Source organism: Neopelma chrysocephalum, unplaced genomic scaffold, assembly GCF_003984885.1.
Source record: "Neopelma chrysocephalum unplaced genomic scaffold, ASM398488v2 Primary Assembly neopelma1_42b, whole genome shotgun sequence".
NCBI classification, from domain to species: Eukaryota; Metazoa; Chordata; class Aves; order Passeriformes; family Pipridae; genus Neopelma; species Neopelma chrysocephalum.
The window spans coordinates 6,701,947-6,718,183 of record NW_020897701.1 but is presented as its reverse complement, the minus strand read 5'-3'; the positions used below and the strand labels follow the sequence as shown (position 1 = coordinate 6,718,183).

At 42.4% G+C, this 16,237-nt stretch overlaps 1 protein-coding gene across 6 annotated transcripts in view; it reads left to right on the top strand.

Moving 5' to 3' along the window:
- The first annotated feature begins 13,832 nt into the window (after positions 1-13,832).
- NPNT (nephronectin) overlaps positions 13,833-16,237 on the top strand; it is a 51,485-nt gene continuing 49,080 nt past the window's right edge. For all 6 annotated transcript variants that reach the window (XM_027677093.1, XM_027677091.1, XM_027677094.1 and 3 more), the window contains exons 1-2: positions 13,833-13,919; positions 15,215-15,315. In XM_027677093.1, coding sequence (XP_027532894.1) covers positions 13,849-13,919; positions 15,215-15,315 — 172 coding nt within the window. In that variant the 5' untranslated portion in view covers positions 13,833-13,848. The remainder of the gene's footprint in view (positions 13,920-15,214; positions 15,316-16,237) is intronic.

Sequence of the window (16,237 nt, the reverse complement as noted above, 5' to 3'; positions counted from 1 at the left end):
TCTTGATGTCAAATTTTTGTCTTTCTCAATTTTAGTGGTTTTTTTCTTTGAATTCCTGTAATTTTGGTCACTCGCAAACAGTAGCATCTCAAAGGCCTTGACTCCAGTTAGAAATGTAACATTTCGGAATTATTAGGGGTGGATAGGCCAAACATTCTCAAAATGGTGTTGCAGGTAAGAAGAAGGATAGAGAAGTTTTGTAGTTTTAGGAGCTTGTGTGGGGAGGTGATACTCATTTCTTAAGGAGGCTACAGAGTTAGATGGAAATCATAGATGTATTGGGTTAGAGGGTTTCCAAGAGATCTAAAAGAGTGACCTCCATGTAGTTCCCTGTGTTGTCCTTCTTGCTGAAATGATTTGGGAACCTCTCCAGGCTTCACAGCCTTTCAACAGCAGCCTCATGATGATGCCAGCCAGCTCTCCAAATACTCTCAGATGGGTCCTATCTACTCCTATGGATTTGTATGAGTTAGAGAACTGCATCCAAGTCGGGGAAACAGGTTGTGGATGTGGTAAGATGGGAAAGCTTAAGCATGGAGGAAACAGGTACGTTTTCTGACCTCTCAAATAAACACGAACAAGTCTAAAATGTAACTGTTAACTTGAGTAAAAAAAAAAAAAAAAGAGGAAAACCCCACACAGAAGCTACTCCACTGATCAGATGTTTTAACCTGATATTTTCAAGAGAGCTGGGGTACTTCTGGTGCAGGCATATGGAGAGGAGCAGTGAGGTATAAATGTGGAGAGGGAAGTGTGAGTCGAATGGAGGATGGGTATTTGACATAGCCTTGCTGTGGAACTCTCTCCCTCCAGCAATTTTGTTTCCCTACCTTGCCATATGTTTGTAGAAGGGTTTTTAATCTGGTATTTCCTGGACTGTGGACCATTTCTGGGTTATCTGTGGCTCTTTGAATTGATAGAGGTAAGAGCTGCTTATGGAGTTTTTTGTGTTTTTTTTTTTTGTGACAAGCTGATCTCCAATTTGGTTGCACATTCATTATATATAAAAATACATATTAAAACACAAGCATCAGCTGAAGAAAATCATGTAGGTGATTTTTTACAAAGAATACTATTATTTTGCAAAGAAAATACAAAAATGGTGGTCTGGGATAACATAACCATCTATGTGTAGCACTCTAGGGGTGCCAATAAGTTTGCAAACTCAAAGCCAAGTGATTGTATTTACAATGTGCATGTTTCTTTGTGGCATCTGTATTTAGCCAGTGGAATTTCCTATGACAAACTACCATTGTGCTAGGTTTTAAATCAGGAATTTAAATAGAGGGGTTTTTAAATAAGGATAATGAAGTTACACATAGTTTTAATGGATGATAGGGAAGGATCATGAGGGATAGAAGCCTCATAGTTTAGAACTTAGGCCAAGAATTTTCAGCCAACTGCTATTCATTAAAAAATTTGTTGCTCCTTTCTCAGAGGCCTTCAGTTCAGCCCACTGTTGGCAGCCAGAAGAATCAGAGTTCTGATTCACTACTGCAAATCCCAGGCATCTTCCTTTAATTGAGGTCTGCAGTGGCTGACTTCCTAAAATTAACTTTTATTCAATTTTATTCTGCAACTACGAAAAGGCTGTTGAATTGCACAGCTTCTGGTTATTATGGGTTTTGTCCAGCTAACATTACTTTTCAGCATAAAGTGTAGATTTCTTTCATAAATAGATACCCATTTTTATACTCCTGCTGTGCCACAGTTCCTGAGCTATAATGCATATATATTGCTGTGGTTCAGCATAAGCTTTGATGATGACATAATGGGCTGGTAATAACTCCTGGTGTATTTTATTGGCATTGCTTTCTTAAAATCACATCAGCAATAGACTTCTGAGTTGCCTAAGAGGCCAGCACTTAAAATAGGTGTGTGTAATTTTGCAAACTTTTAGCTAATTTAGAAATAGCTAATGTTTGGCACCCATGAAGGCTGTTTTTATTCATCTGGCATATTTCCATTCAAATACCCATTTAATGTGGTCACCAACATAGAAATAGTTAAACAATACTGTAAATGGACATGTTTTCTTTGTTGGAATGATCACTGACACACTGAATTCTTTTCATTAAGTAATTTGACCACAGGCATCTCTTTACTTTGGAAAAAAGGAGGAAAAAAGCTGTAGCAAATAGTCTTTCAGTTTTCATATTTGCAGTGTTTATATAGGGGGATATAATTAGAATTTCAGGACAAATTACACAAGGTACTGGAAGAAAATCAAGACTAAAATAAACATTCAATTCCTCTTTTTTTTGCATTTGACCACTACACACAAGCATTTGGTTATAAATAGATACCTCATCCCTGTTGGAATAACATTTCATGTTCAAAGTAGGATTCTGGAAAATAAAATCCTTTTTAAAGGGATTTTAAGCAATTATGCAATTTGAAACCTTTGGTTGGTTTATGAATCTTTACTACAATTAGATTGCTTTTATGTGCTCTGTAGTAAATACCAAAAAGCCCTCTGAAGTGAAACACGTTCCAGCTGAATAATCCTTACTGAGGGAATTTGTAACTGCAGTTGTTTTTAGTTCTTGGTAAGTTTGCATTTGCAGGGTATCTGTGTACTATTGGTATACACAAAAGCTACTGTTACAAGAATAAATGCCATTGACATGTACACTGCCTACCTGACAGACATAAATAATCTAATTAATTTGATGTTAGCACTTACCTTGCTTAAAAGAAGTGGGAGCATTCAAATTCTGAGGATAACACAGCACCATTTCTACCATCCTTATACAGAATTTGCTGTGCTATGTGGAGATCACTATAGAATATAGTTTTAAAATTTGTCTTATGAATGTAACCTTGAAGAATGTTAATGTCTCTCTGAAGTTTGTCTGTTAACCATGAAAATCTAGGCACACATATGCACAAAATGCACTGAACAGGAATCTTCTCTTGGAAATAAGACAAAAAAGGAAGGTGTATGCCCAGTGGAAGCAAGATCAAGTGACATGGGAAGAATACAGAGATGCTGCTTACCACTGTAGGGAGAAAATTTGTGTGGCCGAAGCTCAGTTGGAATTGAAGCTGCCAGAAATGGGGGGGGGAATAAAAGAGTTTTTTCAAATATATTAATGGCAATAGGCAGTACAGAACTATCATTGGCCCATTTACAGGATGAGGGTGGTCACCTCATACACAGGGACAGAGATAAAGCCAAGGTGTTTAACGCTTTCTTTGCCTCTGTCTTCAACACAGATGATGGATCAAGGGGGTCTCAGTGCCCTGAGCTGGAGGACCATGACTGTGAGAACGATCAACTTCCAGTCAACCCTGAAGTTCTGTTGGAACTGCTGTTCCAGCTGGATCCCTACAAATCTATGGAGCCTGACAGAATCCACCCAAGAATCCTCAAAGAGCTGGCTGATATCATCACAAAACCTCTCTTGATGATTTTTGAGTGGTCTTGGGAATCCAGAGATGTCCCAGTTGACTGGAAACTGGCAAATGTTGTATCAATTTTCAAGGAGGGCAAGAAGAAGGACCCCGGAAACTACAGACCTGTCAGTCAGTGCCTGGTAAAGTTATGGAGAAGATTATTCTGGGAAATACTGAAAAAAACCTGAAAGACAATGCAGTCATTGGTCACAGCCAGCACGGCTTTGTGAGAGGAAAGTCCTGCTCATCAAACCTGATTTCCTTCTATGACAAGGTAGCCCACCTAGCTGATCAAGGGAAGCCAGTTGATGTAATCTTTTTGGATTTCAGTAAAGCTTTTGACACTGTCTCTCACAGGATCCTTCTGGACAAACTGTCCAGCACACAACTGGATAAACACATCTTGTGGTGGGTGAGCAACTGGCTCAAGGGTCAAGCACAGAGGGTAACAGTGAATGGGGTAACGTCAGACTGGTGACCTGTCACTAGTGGGGTTCCACAGGGCTCCATCTTAGGCCCTGTGCTCTTCAACATCTTCATAAATGACTTGGATGCAGGACTGGAAGGGATACTAAGCAAGTTTGCTGATGACACAAAAGTGGGAGGAGCTGTTGACTCCCTCAAAGACAGGGAGGCCCTGCAGAGAGACCTCGACAAATTGGAGCACTGGGCAATCACCAACCATATGAAGTTCAACAAGGGGAAGTGCCGGATTCTGCACCTGGGCTGGGGAAATCCTGGATGTATGTACAGACTGGGAATGAGATGCTGGAAAGCAGTGCCATGGAAAGGGACCTGGGGGTCCTGGTCGATGGCAAGTTGAATATGAGTCAGCAGTGCCCTGGCAGCCAGGAGGGCCAACTGTGTCCTGGGGGGCATAAGACAAAGCATCGCCAGCCAGTTGAGGGAGGGGATTGTCCTGCTCTGCTCTGCACTGGCGTGGCCTCACCTTGAATATTGGGGCAGTTTGGGGCACTGCAATGTAAGAAAGATATTAAGCCATCAGAGAGCGTCCAACGGAGGGCAACAAAGATGGTGAAGGGCCTTGAGGAGAAGCTGTATGAGGAGTGGCTGAGGGCACTCAGTCTGTTCAGCCTGGAGAAGAGGAGACTGAGAGGAGACCTCATTGCAGTCTACAACTTCCTCGTGAGGGGATGAGGAGAGCAGAGGAAGGAAATGATCTCTTCTCTGTGATGACTAGTGACAGGACCTGAGGGAATGGCCTGAAGTTGTGTCAGGGGAGGTTTAGGTTGGATATTAGAAAGAGGTTTTTCACCCAGAGGGTGGTTGGGCACTGGAGCAGGCTCTGCAGGGAAGTGACCACAGCACCAAGCCTGCCAGCGTTCAAGAAGTGTTTGAATGATGCTCTTGGGCACACGGTATAACTCTTGGGGAGGGTCCTGTGCAAGGCTAAGAGTTGGACTTGATGATCCTTGTGGGTCCCTTCCAACTCAGCATATTCTGTTATTCTGTGAAAATTGCTAGGACTTACTAGCTACCTACATTTACAGAGAAGAGTCAACTCAGTGCAGAAGGCAGTAAGATGAAGATTTTAGCTATTGCTCTCAAGCTGTACTTTCGAACAGTAGCACTTTATGCCTGGGTGATCAAGTCTGCTAGACTCATTCCCTACAGCAGATTTCTCTAAGTGCTGTTTGACTCTCCTAATTGTATGTATGCACCTTCCATATATTGAAAAACAGTAGAAAATACCTTTATTTGGTAATTTGCTGGTTTGAACCAAGAAAAATCAAAGCTTGGTTTGACACCCATGGAGCCAAATAGGAAGAAATTACTAAAAGCAGTAAATACCAGGAGATGCTAGTTTAATTCTAATCAATACTCCAGACCCTGTTGTGCTGTCACTGTATGAGGAGTGAGAAAATCAGTCAGGTTTTGAGATACAGGAGAAATCTTCAGAAACTTCTATGACCTGTCTGCTTAGTGAAAGATGTCCCTAGTGCACATTGATGCAGTGTTCCTTGGGGTTGCATACAGTGTGTAGAGTTGCCCTAAAAGTGAGCACATCTAACTTTTTATTCATGTCAGTAATGCTACTGATGTTGGAGAAATGATTCATAAACTAAATGAACTAAAAGTTTAGGACAACTAGGTTTGGATTCAAGTGTTGCTTGTTTGAATCCCAAAATAGTAATCCCGAGGCAAGAGCCAGAGATTAGCATCTTCAGTGTCATTTACAGTACAAACAAACCTGACCCTTTAAGTGGATTTCTTTTGATTGGTTCCTGATTTAACATGCTTAAAAGGTGATCATTGCCTTTCATTTCAGCATAAGTAGAAACTGAGTACTATTGCAAGCTTGATAGTCTAATTTTCTGATGGGCAGCTGCCATTCTTTAACTGTACTTAAAGGTAAAATTACACCTCATTTATCTGTATAGTTTCACTCTGCCTTTGAGAGCTTGCAGTTTTTCAGTTTAAACTTGCAGCTTTTACACTATTCAGATTATTGCAAAATATTTTAGAGTGGTTCAGGCTATGATTCTTGGAAGAAGGTAGGTCTTTTTTTACAGACACTTTCCTGTCTACCTTTTCAACTCTAATAGTTCTGCTAGCAACCAAGCATAGTTCTCAGTCATGGTTGGTTGCTAAGGGAAGAACAACTGTCATCAGCTACCTGGACTTGTGCAAAGCATTTGACTCTCTCCCACATGACATCCTTGTTCTAAACTGGACAGACATGGATTTGATGGATGGACCACTTGGTGGAAAAGGAATTGGCTGCATGGTTGCACTCAAAGGGTTGTGGTCAAGAAATCGATGCCCAAGTGGAGAGCAGTGATGAGTGGTGTCCCTCGGGGGTCAGTATTGGGACCAGCATTGTTTAACAACTTTGTTGGTGTAATGAACAGTGGGATTTTAGTGCATCCTCTGACAATTTGCCAATGACACCAAGCTGTGTGGTGCAGTTAACATGCTGGAGGGAAGGAATGACATCCAGAGGGACCGTGACAGGCTTGAGAGGTTGCCTGTGCAACCTGAAGTTCAACATGGCCAAGTGCAAGGTCCTACAACTGGGTCAGAGCGATCCTGAGCACACATACTCACTAGGATGAGAATGGATTGAGAGCAGCCCTGAGGAGAAGGACTTCTGCCTGTTGGTGTATGAGAAGCTCCACATCTCATCACTGTGCACCTGCAGCCCAGAAATCCAACTATATCCTGGGCTGCATCAAAAGCAGAGTGGCCAGCAGGGTGAGGGAGAGGATTCTGCCTCTCTGCTTGGCTCTTGTGAACCACAAAGATGATCAGAGGGCTGGAGCACCTCTTCTGTGAGGACAGGCAGAGTTGGGGTTCTTCAGCCTGGAGAAGAGTAGGCTCCAGGGAGATCTTACAGCAGCCTTCCAGTGCCTGAAGCAGGCCTAAAGGAAAGCTGGAGAGGGACTTTTCACAAGGGCATGTAGGGACAGGACAAGGGGGAATGGCTTCGAACATTATATATTAAGAAGAAATTCTTTACTGTCGGTGTGGTGAGGCACTGGAACAAGTTGCCCAGGGAAGTTGTGGATGTCTTATCCCTGGAAGTGTTCAAGATCAGGTTGGACAGGGCTCTGAGCAACTTGGTCTGGTGGAAGGTGTCCCTGCTCATGGTCAGAGAGGGTTGAAACTAGATGATGTTTAAGGTCCCTTCCAACCCAAGCCATTCTATGATCTTATGGCTGTTTATGTATTAAAACTAAAAAGACAGGAATAAAATGTGCTTTCTGAAATGTGACATGAACCAACTTTTATTGCTTTGCCCTAGTTCCATCTTCTGTCTGTCCATAGAACTGTTCATTAATTCTGTTATTAAGTCTGTTACCTGTGAATTCTGTAGAGCTTTACAGGACTGGTTTTAATTAATCTAAGAACATTTTGGTATCATCTGAAAACCAGTTTTTAAAATTGTCAATAGATTTGCTGCAGTCTCTTCCTTAGATTTCCCTTCTCCTTTCATGCTAACCATTACCATTTTTTTTTCTATTTTCGAAATTTTCTCACTTTGTCTCCTGCAGAGTCTCTTCATTACTGATGGAGACAGCTTCTAATCTGGTGCTCCCAGTCTAGAACTGTTTTATTTCTCTGCCTTATGAAAATCACAGTTCAGGAGAATTGTGGTTTATTCCAACACTTCAGGAATGTGTTGAATTACATTTTAAAACAAGCACAGTAGTTATTGTCTCATCTCAAAAGATATCCATAAAACACATAAAAGTCTTCAAAAGTGTTAGTTGTACTTACTGGGTTTGAATATATAGCTTCAAAAAGAATATAATACAAAGTAAAATTGAATGCTACTCCATTGTTGTAGCAGAATATAGAAGAATCAGTAACTGTCTACCAAAACCTGTAGATAACCCCGGAACTGCTTAATTTCCTTTCATACTGAGCACTTAAATCCATCTTAAATCTTTTGTATCCTCATGTCTCTGACAGTGTATTCTGAAGACGTGAAGTTCATGCACAACTTTGTCTCTCAAATCCTACCAAATGAAAACCACAAACAAAATTTGTAATGCTGAAAGGCATTAAAAGATTCCCAAGCAGCTATCTGTCTACTTATCATCATACCAGTCACATGCTTTATGGGACTATTACTACACTATATTTCTATGAGAGATTTTTGTTTGTTTGTTTGTTTTGACTTAAAACATATGAAAACTTTATTAGTATAAATTGCTAGTTTCACAGAGGTCAGTACTGGGTCGTGATCTGTTTAACAGCTTCATTGATGAACTGGATAATGGGGCACAGCGTGCCCTCAGCAAGTCTGCTGATGAGACCAAATGGGGAGAGTGGCTGACAAGCCAGAGGGTCGTGCTGCCATCCAAAGGGACCCTGACAGGCTGGAGCAAAGGCCGGACAAGGACCACATGAGGTTTAATAAAGGAAAGTGCAAAGTTCTGCACCTGCAGAAGGACAAGCCCATGCACTGAATGTTGACAGCTGCCTGCCTGGAAAGCAGCTTTGCAGAAAAGAGCCTGGGGGTCCTGGTTGACGGTAAGTTGAACATGAGCCAGTAGTGTGCCCTCACTGCAAAGGCAGATAACAGTATCCCGGGCTGCATTTGGGGGATTATTGCCAACAGGTCTAGGGAGGTGATCCTTCCCCTCTACTCAACATTACTAAGGCCATACGCGCAGTACTGGGTCCAGCTCTGGACTCCCACATACAAGAGAGATACAAAGTTACTGGAGAGGATTTGAGCTAAAGGCCACTAAGGTGCTTAAAGGACAAGAGCATCTCTCCTAGGAGGAAGGGCTGAGAGAACCATGACCACTTAGCCTGGAGAAGAGAAGGATTTGGGGAATTTCAGCAATGTGGACAAATACCAGAAAGGAAGTTTTAAAGAAGATGGAGCCAGGCATTTGTCAGTGGTGTCCAACAAGAAGCAATGGACACAAACAGGAGATTCCACCTGAACATGAGGAAACACTTTTTCATTGTGAGGATGACTGAGTACTGGCATGGGTTGCCCAGAGAGGTCGAGGAGTTTCTATCCTTGGAGCTGTTCAAGAGCTACCTGGACATGGTCCTGGTGTATTATTGGAACAGTAGGACCTTACACAGATTAGGTGAGGTGAAATAGACTGACTCCCTAATGAACAAGGTAATGTTAAATTTTGGGGATTATCTTTCTGATCCTCTGTGCAAAATACCTTGGGTACAAAAATTTAAAACATGGACAGTTAGAAAACTTTTTAAAATACATAGGCAGAATGGAATATGAAATTTTACTGGGCTTTGAAAGGTAAATTATTGTTTATTTATGGGGGAAAATAAGTTCTTTACACTGTAAGGAAATGCAATAAACTTCAAAACAAATACCACTCACAGTTTTTAAAAAGGGATCAAGTATGTGTGGAAGAAACTTATTAGAAAAAGCAAATTAATTTGGAAGACCTGATGCAGGAAAAGCATTTGGAAGCTTTTGAACTAGTATCTAAAGTATAGAGTTTATCTGTTTAGAAGGTAATGGGATACTACAGTGTCTGATAGTCTTGATGACTTTTTTACCATTTTAAGAACATTTACTAAGAGGGAGGTGGAGTACCAAGATTGATTTAGCTGATTGGATTGCTGCGTTTTCTTGATGCCTCATAGTTTTCTTATTAGCATGAGACTGATAGAGATTTTTACCTAGCATATGACAGAGATAATATTTACCTTATAAATACCACATATAAAGCTGGTTGAAAAACAGAATTGCATAACCCCAGAGAAAAAGTAATGACATTGGAAGTCTCATAGATAATTTGGACTTGGATTCTTTTCTTCTGTTCCATTTTGCAAGAAGTATACATGTTACTTTAGCAGCAAATGCAGACTATGATCATGCTTGCCATTAACTACAAATCAAGTATTTTCTACACATGTCATAGTGTGATTTAGTGACTTGGAATAGTGTGGGATTTGTGGTTAACTTTCTTAGCCTCAATGAGGGTGAAATACTTAGAAGGGAGGAAGGATGGATTTGTGGTCTAAGTATGAAATTGGAAAACAGGAGATCTGTTTCTAGTTTGATGACAGATTATTTGATTTGTGGAAAAGTAATTTCTGTTCCTTAATTTCTGTTTATGTAAATGCAAGTGTTACAAAAAGTATTGCCTGATTCTGCTGAATAGAGGACTTAATTTATTAATATTCATATTGTGTTTTAGGACAAGGAGAAAGTTAATATTAAAAAATTGGATTTGAAAGAAGTTACTCATTTAATGCCCCCCTCAAAGAAAAGTTACTTGGCAGTAGAATACCCTGAAAACAATGTCTTCTGTGTGTTTGCCCAATTCACAGCTGCCTGAAACAATGAAGATAAATTTTAAAGTTGTTTCTGTGTGATTTCTGTCATATCTACCATAGTCCATCATCTACTGTATATACCAATATCTGTCAGCATAATATATCTGCCACTTGTACCTTTTCAAGTCTTTTTTCTTAATATTGCCTGTCCAGTTGATGCCAGAGAGCATTCCAGAAACTGCTTTTGTTCTGTTGGTTTTCCCTCTTGGGAATGGTTATAGCAACAAAGAGCTTTTAAAAACCTGTACTTAGCCCTGCAGCTGAAGTTTGAAACACTTGAGACTGCTGGGCACAGTCTACCCCATGTGAAGTAAAAGTAAGTAGTGTTGTTCAAGAGGAGCAGATCTCATGCATACAAGAAAGGTTTGTTTCACTAGAGAAAACTGTAGGTAAGCTTCACTTCATTAGAACTGGCATTTCTTCACCCTCTGCCACCTTATCACCAAAATTCAGTTTTGTGTGCAATCACGTGCCTGTATTACTTACGGTGTAGAATAACAGCAATAGAATATATACCTCTGACATCATCCCCTGGGAAATTATAGATAATTCAGAACCTAATGGGCTTGCTAATGGCATGGTCAGCTGCAAGTATTTTAGACTCTTCCTCTGCTCTCAACACAGCAGATCTTTACAAGTTTTAGTCTTGATATACATAGAGGGTCTTGAACTGAGCTCAATATATTCATGAGACTGAAAGTAAGATAAGGATTGTGGCCGATAGTGTGGCTTCTTTGGTACAAACTATGTAAAGATCTTTATGGGGAAATGAAGAAGAGTAAAATAAGCAGGAAGAATCACTATGCTTGCATAAAATGAACACCTTTTCAGTCAAAATTTACCTTTCTATGTGTTTTGACTTTTTTAATGCGCAAGAGTAGCAGCATTGCTGTACAAAATACTGCCGCCTTCTGTGTTTCTGTTTCATTGTTGCTAATTTGCAGCTAAAACCCTGACTATCATGTAGTGCTCAATCAAGTGTCTTATCAGTACTTTTGAAAAAACTTTCTTGGACACTCCTTCTGCTCATCCATCTGAGCACTTGATGCACAGCTTGTGGACTTTTACTGTTGTGACATAAGTCTTGCTGAACACCAGGACAGCCCACCCTACGGCTTCAACATATTTCCAGTCTTTCAGACTGCTTCACTAAACATAAGGCATGAAAATGCTCCTAGTAATACTGCCAACAACTTTTGCATCTTCTGTATAGTACCTTGGTGTACACCCACACAACTTTATACACTTTTAACTTGTCAAGAGATTTGGTTCTCTGACAGCTCACTCGGTAATCCTTCTACTGTCACGGATATGAGAAACTGCCTTGTTAAGAAAACTCCACTAGTATTGATAAAGCATTGCCAAAGTAAATGAATTCATAAATGACTGGATGTTCAGTCCCACTGATGGGTATGGAAGTGCAATATATGATCTTTCAGTGAGTGGTTAACTGTTTTTTTCAGGCTTATGTTCCAAAACAAATTGTAGAGGCAGCAAAAGTTAACCAAGAGCAGACAGTCTTAATTGCAGTAGGCACCACATCGGACCAGCACACTAGTATTAACATACAAGACTGCCAAACAGGCTGCTGAGGAAATCTTAAATACTCAGTGCAGTCTCGAGAGATTAAGTGATCTTACTGTCATTTGTGAGTGTACATGCTTTAAAGGAGTAGTGTGTGCTTTAAAGTTGCTGTGTACATAAGTACCATTTATGTAGCATTGCATGAAAAGAATTGACTTTATGACATGGACATCAGAGGTAAAGTGTCACATTGCCCTAGACCTTAATTCACAGTGATGTTGCTTTTGGCACTTGTCCTGAACTTGGCTGTGGTGTAATTTGTGGACACTTTTTTTCTACAAGTTGGAGAAATGCAGGCAGATGCTGTTACCAGAAAGGAATCCTTGTGTTTATCACAAATAGGATTCCTCCCCTTTTACCCATTAAATCTTGACAGTGATTTCATTATGTATAGTCTGTTATACCACATCACACAAACAAGTGAAAAAAAAAAGTGATCAGTCAAGAGCTGGAAATCAGCTCTATATTTCAGCAAGGATCTAATATGACCCAGATGCTCTTCTGTCTTTCCCAAATGTCACTGTGTTGTTGCATTCACTGTTTGGCTGTCAGCTTCTCATGTGTATGAAGGGAACCAGGTTTGGTCCTCAGTGCAGTTTTTATATCTATCTGAGTCCTCTAAGGGGGCTTGCTTGTTATCTGAGCATAGGTAACAAGCACCTTGCAGAATCATCACCGTGTAGCTTTTTCAATTGTTTTTTTTTCTCTGTGTCTGAAAAGTTCTGGGTTGAGGCTGTGAACAGAAAGCTTAGCATGGGATCATATGGTCATGAAAACATGACAAGAAGAGGGAAAGGAGCATTGGAGGGGGCTTTCTGCTCAAACGTGAGCAGAAAGTGGTAAAACCACTCTGGGGAGGGTGTAACTTTTGAAAGCTTATTGGCACAATATGTATTTTGAGCAAGAAGTTGTTACCTTTGTGCAGTGTTGCTTGAATTATCTGTGAAGTGTTTTGAAGGTGGAAAATGTTCTGTATAGAATGACCAGCTCAAATCTGAAGCTTTAAGCTGTGTTTGGCATCCAAATGCTTCCTCAAGGGTTTGGCTTTGTGCTACAACACAACCCAGAGAAGATCTTTGTTTTCTGTTTCTAAGCTACTGCCAGACTCTTGTAGGAACAGCTGATGAGCTTTAGCCTTGATTTAGGCACAAATCAAAACCAATTCTGCAACCCAGTCCAAGTTGTTGACCCTATCTGTCTGTAATCTGGGATCTCAGAGCAGCTCTGACCCTAAATTGGTGACAGACTGTTATTAAAAGTGTGCCTTGGTAAGTCCCGAGAACGGTAGTTCATAGAAACCAAACAAAAATAACGACTGTATTTTAACATGTTAATGCAGAGTACAGATGCAGTCGTTGCTGTCGGTAGTGGTGTGAGGATGTCCTTACACACCGTGTGGTTAGTGTTTAAACCTGTCACTTTTTCTTCTGGGCAAGGGCTGGGGCATCTAATGTCGCACATGCCAACACCTGGGAGCTATTTAATAGGAGTGTTTCAGCCAGAAAAAAAACCGACATACACCTTGTAATTCTTTCAAAAAGCTTTGTCCTGAGGGAGGTTTGTTTGGTTAGAAGACCAAATCTTAACGCTCTTGACTTTAGATGGGGACTTCGCTTGCAAAGAGGAGGGCGTAGCCGTCCTACTTCAGGAAGTTCAAGCTAGAAAAGTTTATCATAACAAAGCCCACCCTTCTTAGCGCCCTCAGATTGCGGATTTTTGCCTCGTGGGGTCCCCGTCCGAAGGCGCGGGGGCTCGTTCACGCTGCCTCCTGCCCCAGGTGTCTCCAGGTGCCCCTCGGCGGGAGGGCGGCCCGGCCGCGGGCGCCTCTGCCGGGGGCGGGCGGCGCTGCCGCTCCCCGTGCGGCGCCTCCTCCGCCCGGCAGCCAGGCAGGCGGGCAGGCAGGGAGAGCGAGAGGGAGAGGGAGAGCGAGAGGGAGAGCGCGGAGCCGGCCCCGCCGCCCCGGAGCCGTGGCAGCTCACCGGCGTGGGCGGCAGCCGTACCCCCGTCCGCCCGGCAGCGGGAGCGCCCCGGCCACCGCCGCCCGCCCCTGGCCGCCCGCCGGCCATGGAGCTCTCCCTGCGGCTGCTCCTGGCGTCCTGCCTCTCCCTGGGGGCGGCCGGCGAGTTTGACAGAAGGTAGGCGCGGGGCGAGCGGGGGCGGCGGCCGGGACCGGCCGGGCAGGGAGAGAAGCCGGTGTTTCCTCGGGCAGGTCGGAGCCCCCGCGGGGAGAGCGGAGGGAGCCCGGGCTCTTTCCCAGCCGGGCGGGGGGGCTTCGACGGCGGGCGCTGTGATGGCCCCCGGAGCCTTCGGCGGGACGTGTCCCGGCGCTCCCGTCCCCCCACGGTCGGGAAGAGGTGCCCGCGGGCACGGCCGCGGTGAAGGCGCGGTGCCGGCGGTGCCGCTCCCGGGGCTCACCAGGACGGGCTCTCTCGGCCCCCGTTGCTCGGCAGCCTAAACTTGGGCTTAGGTGTAAAAAAGTTTATTGCGCCGCCAGGGCCGCGAATTGAAAAAACAGAGCGCTTCGCATGCTGTAAAATTAGCTTATTGACGCCGGGAGGCACTTGCAGCAGACGACGGCGAAGATCGCGACTCAAGTTTTAACACGAAGTTCGGGGCGCGTGTCGTGACAGGTGTCGCGATCGGCGGCGCTGCGGGGAGCGGACACTGCCGTGTGCGTGGGAATCGGCCGGAGCGACCCCCTCCCTCTCCAGGGATTTCTTTCTTAGATTTGTTCAAGTGCAGCCCTCACGGTGTTTCAGCTTTTCGTTAAGAAACGTTACTGATTCATGACAATATTTTAGAACTGCTTGAAGCCGTGGTATCAGTTCCTTGGGACAAGGGAAGACTACAGCTCTTCCTTTGTATTTGATTTCTACTTAACTGTCCAGGAAGCTTTTGTTTTGAATTTTCCCTGTAACGTTCCAGTGAGAAAATTTGGCCATGTCAGTCAGAAAATTTGGCTGTATATTGTGAAATAAACCAATACCGAAACTTTATGATGGTGTTTATTCCATATTATAAATTCTGTTTTAGACTTCTGAATCTGTTTAATGCCAGCCTGGGAGTGGCAGCAGTGAGCATACTGCAAAGCATGTCAGTTTTTTCAAGCTTTGCTGAGTTACTCTAATTGTCTTTTCGCCTCTTCACCTGTAGTCATTTACATTTTTTGAAGTAAACAAAGTATTAATAATAGAAATATTATCGGCACAGCTCTACTGAGCAGTTACTCTTTTTTTTTTTAAAAAAAAAGATTATATATCTCCCTGCAGGAGAGGCTGTTGCTGGTCATTGTCTTTGTTTGTTTGATTGGTTAGTTGTTTGTTTGTTTGTTTTGGTTTTGGTTTTTGAGTGTTTCTTTTTTTTTAACTCCAGGATGATTTTAGCTACTTTCAAAATGTTTCACCAGACCTTTTTGAACTGTGTTGTTCAGGTGGCCCAGACACATGGTCTCCTCTGCAGGACTCTGTCGGTTTGGAAGCAGAATTGACTGCTGCTGGGGCTGGGCCCGAGTGTCCTGGGGCCAATGCCAGCGTGAGTATCATTGCTGCTGGGGCTTCTAGTCACTTCTAGAAAAGGCTTGGACACACCTAGTCACGTCTTTCACATGTTCACACACATTCTTACAACACAGGGCTTAGGCTTTTGCATGTTTGAGTCTGACTTACTTAGAAGGATGTTGTCACGTTGAAATTTTGTTTGTTTTCAACTAAAAACGATTGCAATCAAATAAGGTGAACTTGAGTTAGGACAATGAGAATTTGGGAAGTTTGATTCAGTTTCTGCTTCATTTCATGCTCTGATCTGATAACCTGATGTAACTATGCTGTGTCATGTTACAAGCGCTGTGGAGCAAGAGTATTTGCATCCAAGAAGGAAACCCAAATTATTGATATTTCACTTAAAAAATTGATGTTCCAATTAGTATTAAGTTCAAACATACTTTTGGTAACCCCAAACTAAGGGAGTAAATCTACCTGACAGCATCCTTTTATTGGGTCATACATGAAGAGGAGCATCTCTGAGATTCTTTCATCTATGTAGAATCTTTGATAGAATAGTGGGATAAACAAGTAGATAAGTCTTCATCATTAACTGCATCTTCAAAAGGTATTTTGTGGTGGCAGCTAGTACTGTGTAGAAGTTAAAATTATTAGGAGTGTTACAGAGACCTGAGCTTGTTAAAATTACAGCCTTTGATACTGGGAACGCTTGCTCTCGTGTTTAACAATGCATACATGAGTGACATCCCTGAAATTTATGCAGGAGAAAACCCATAGACACTGGTCCTTAGTTTTTTTTATTTAGATACAAACATATGCAGACTAGATTATTTTCTGCCAAGCCATTTTTAAAGGAAAACAGATGTTAAATGCTTAAGTTGCTTAGTCTGCAGGGCGGCGACTGTAGGTGGCAAATATTAGGCAAAAGATAGATATAGCATCAGCAATGCAAC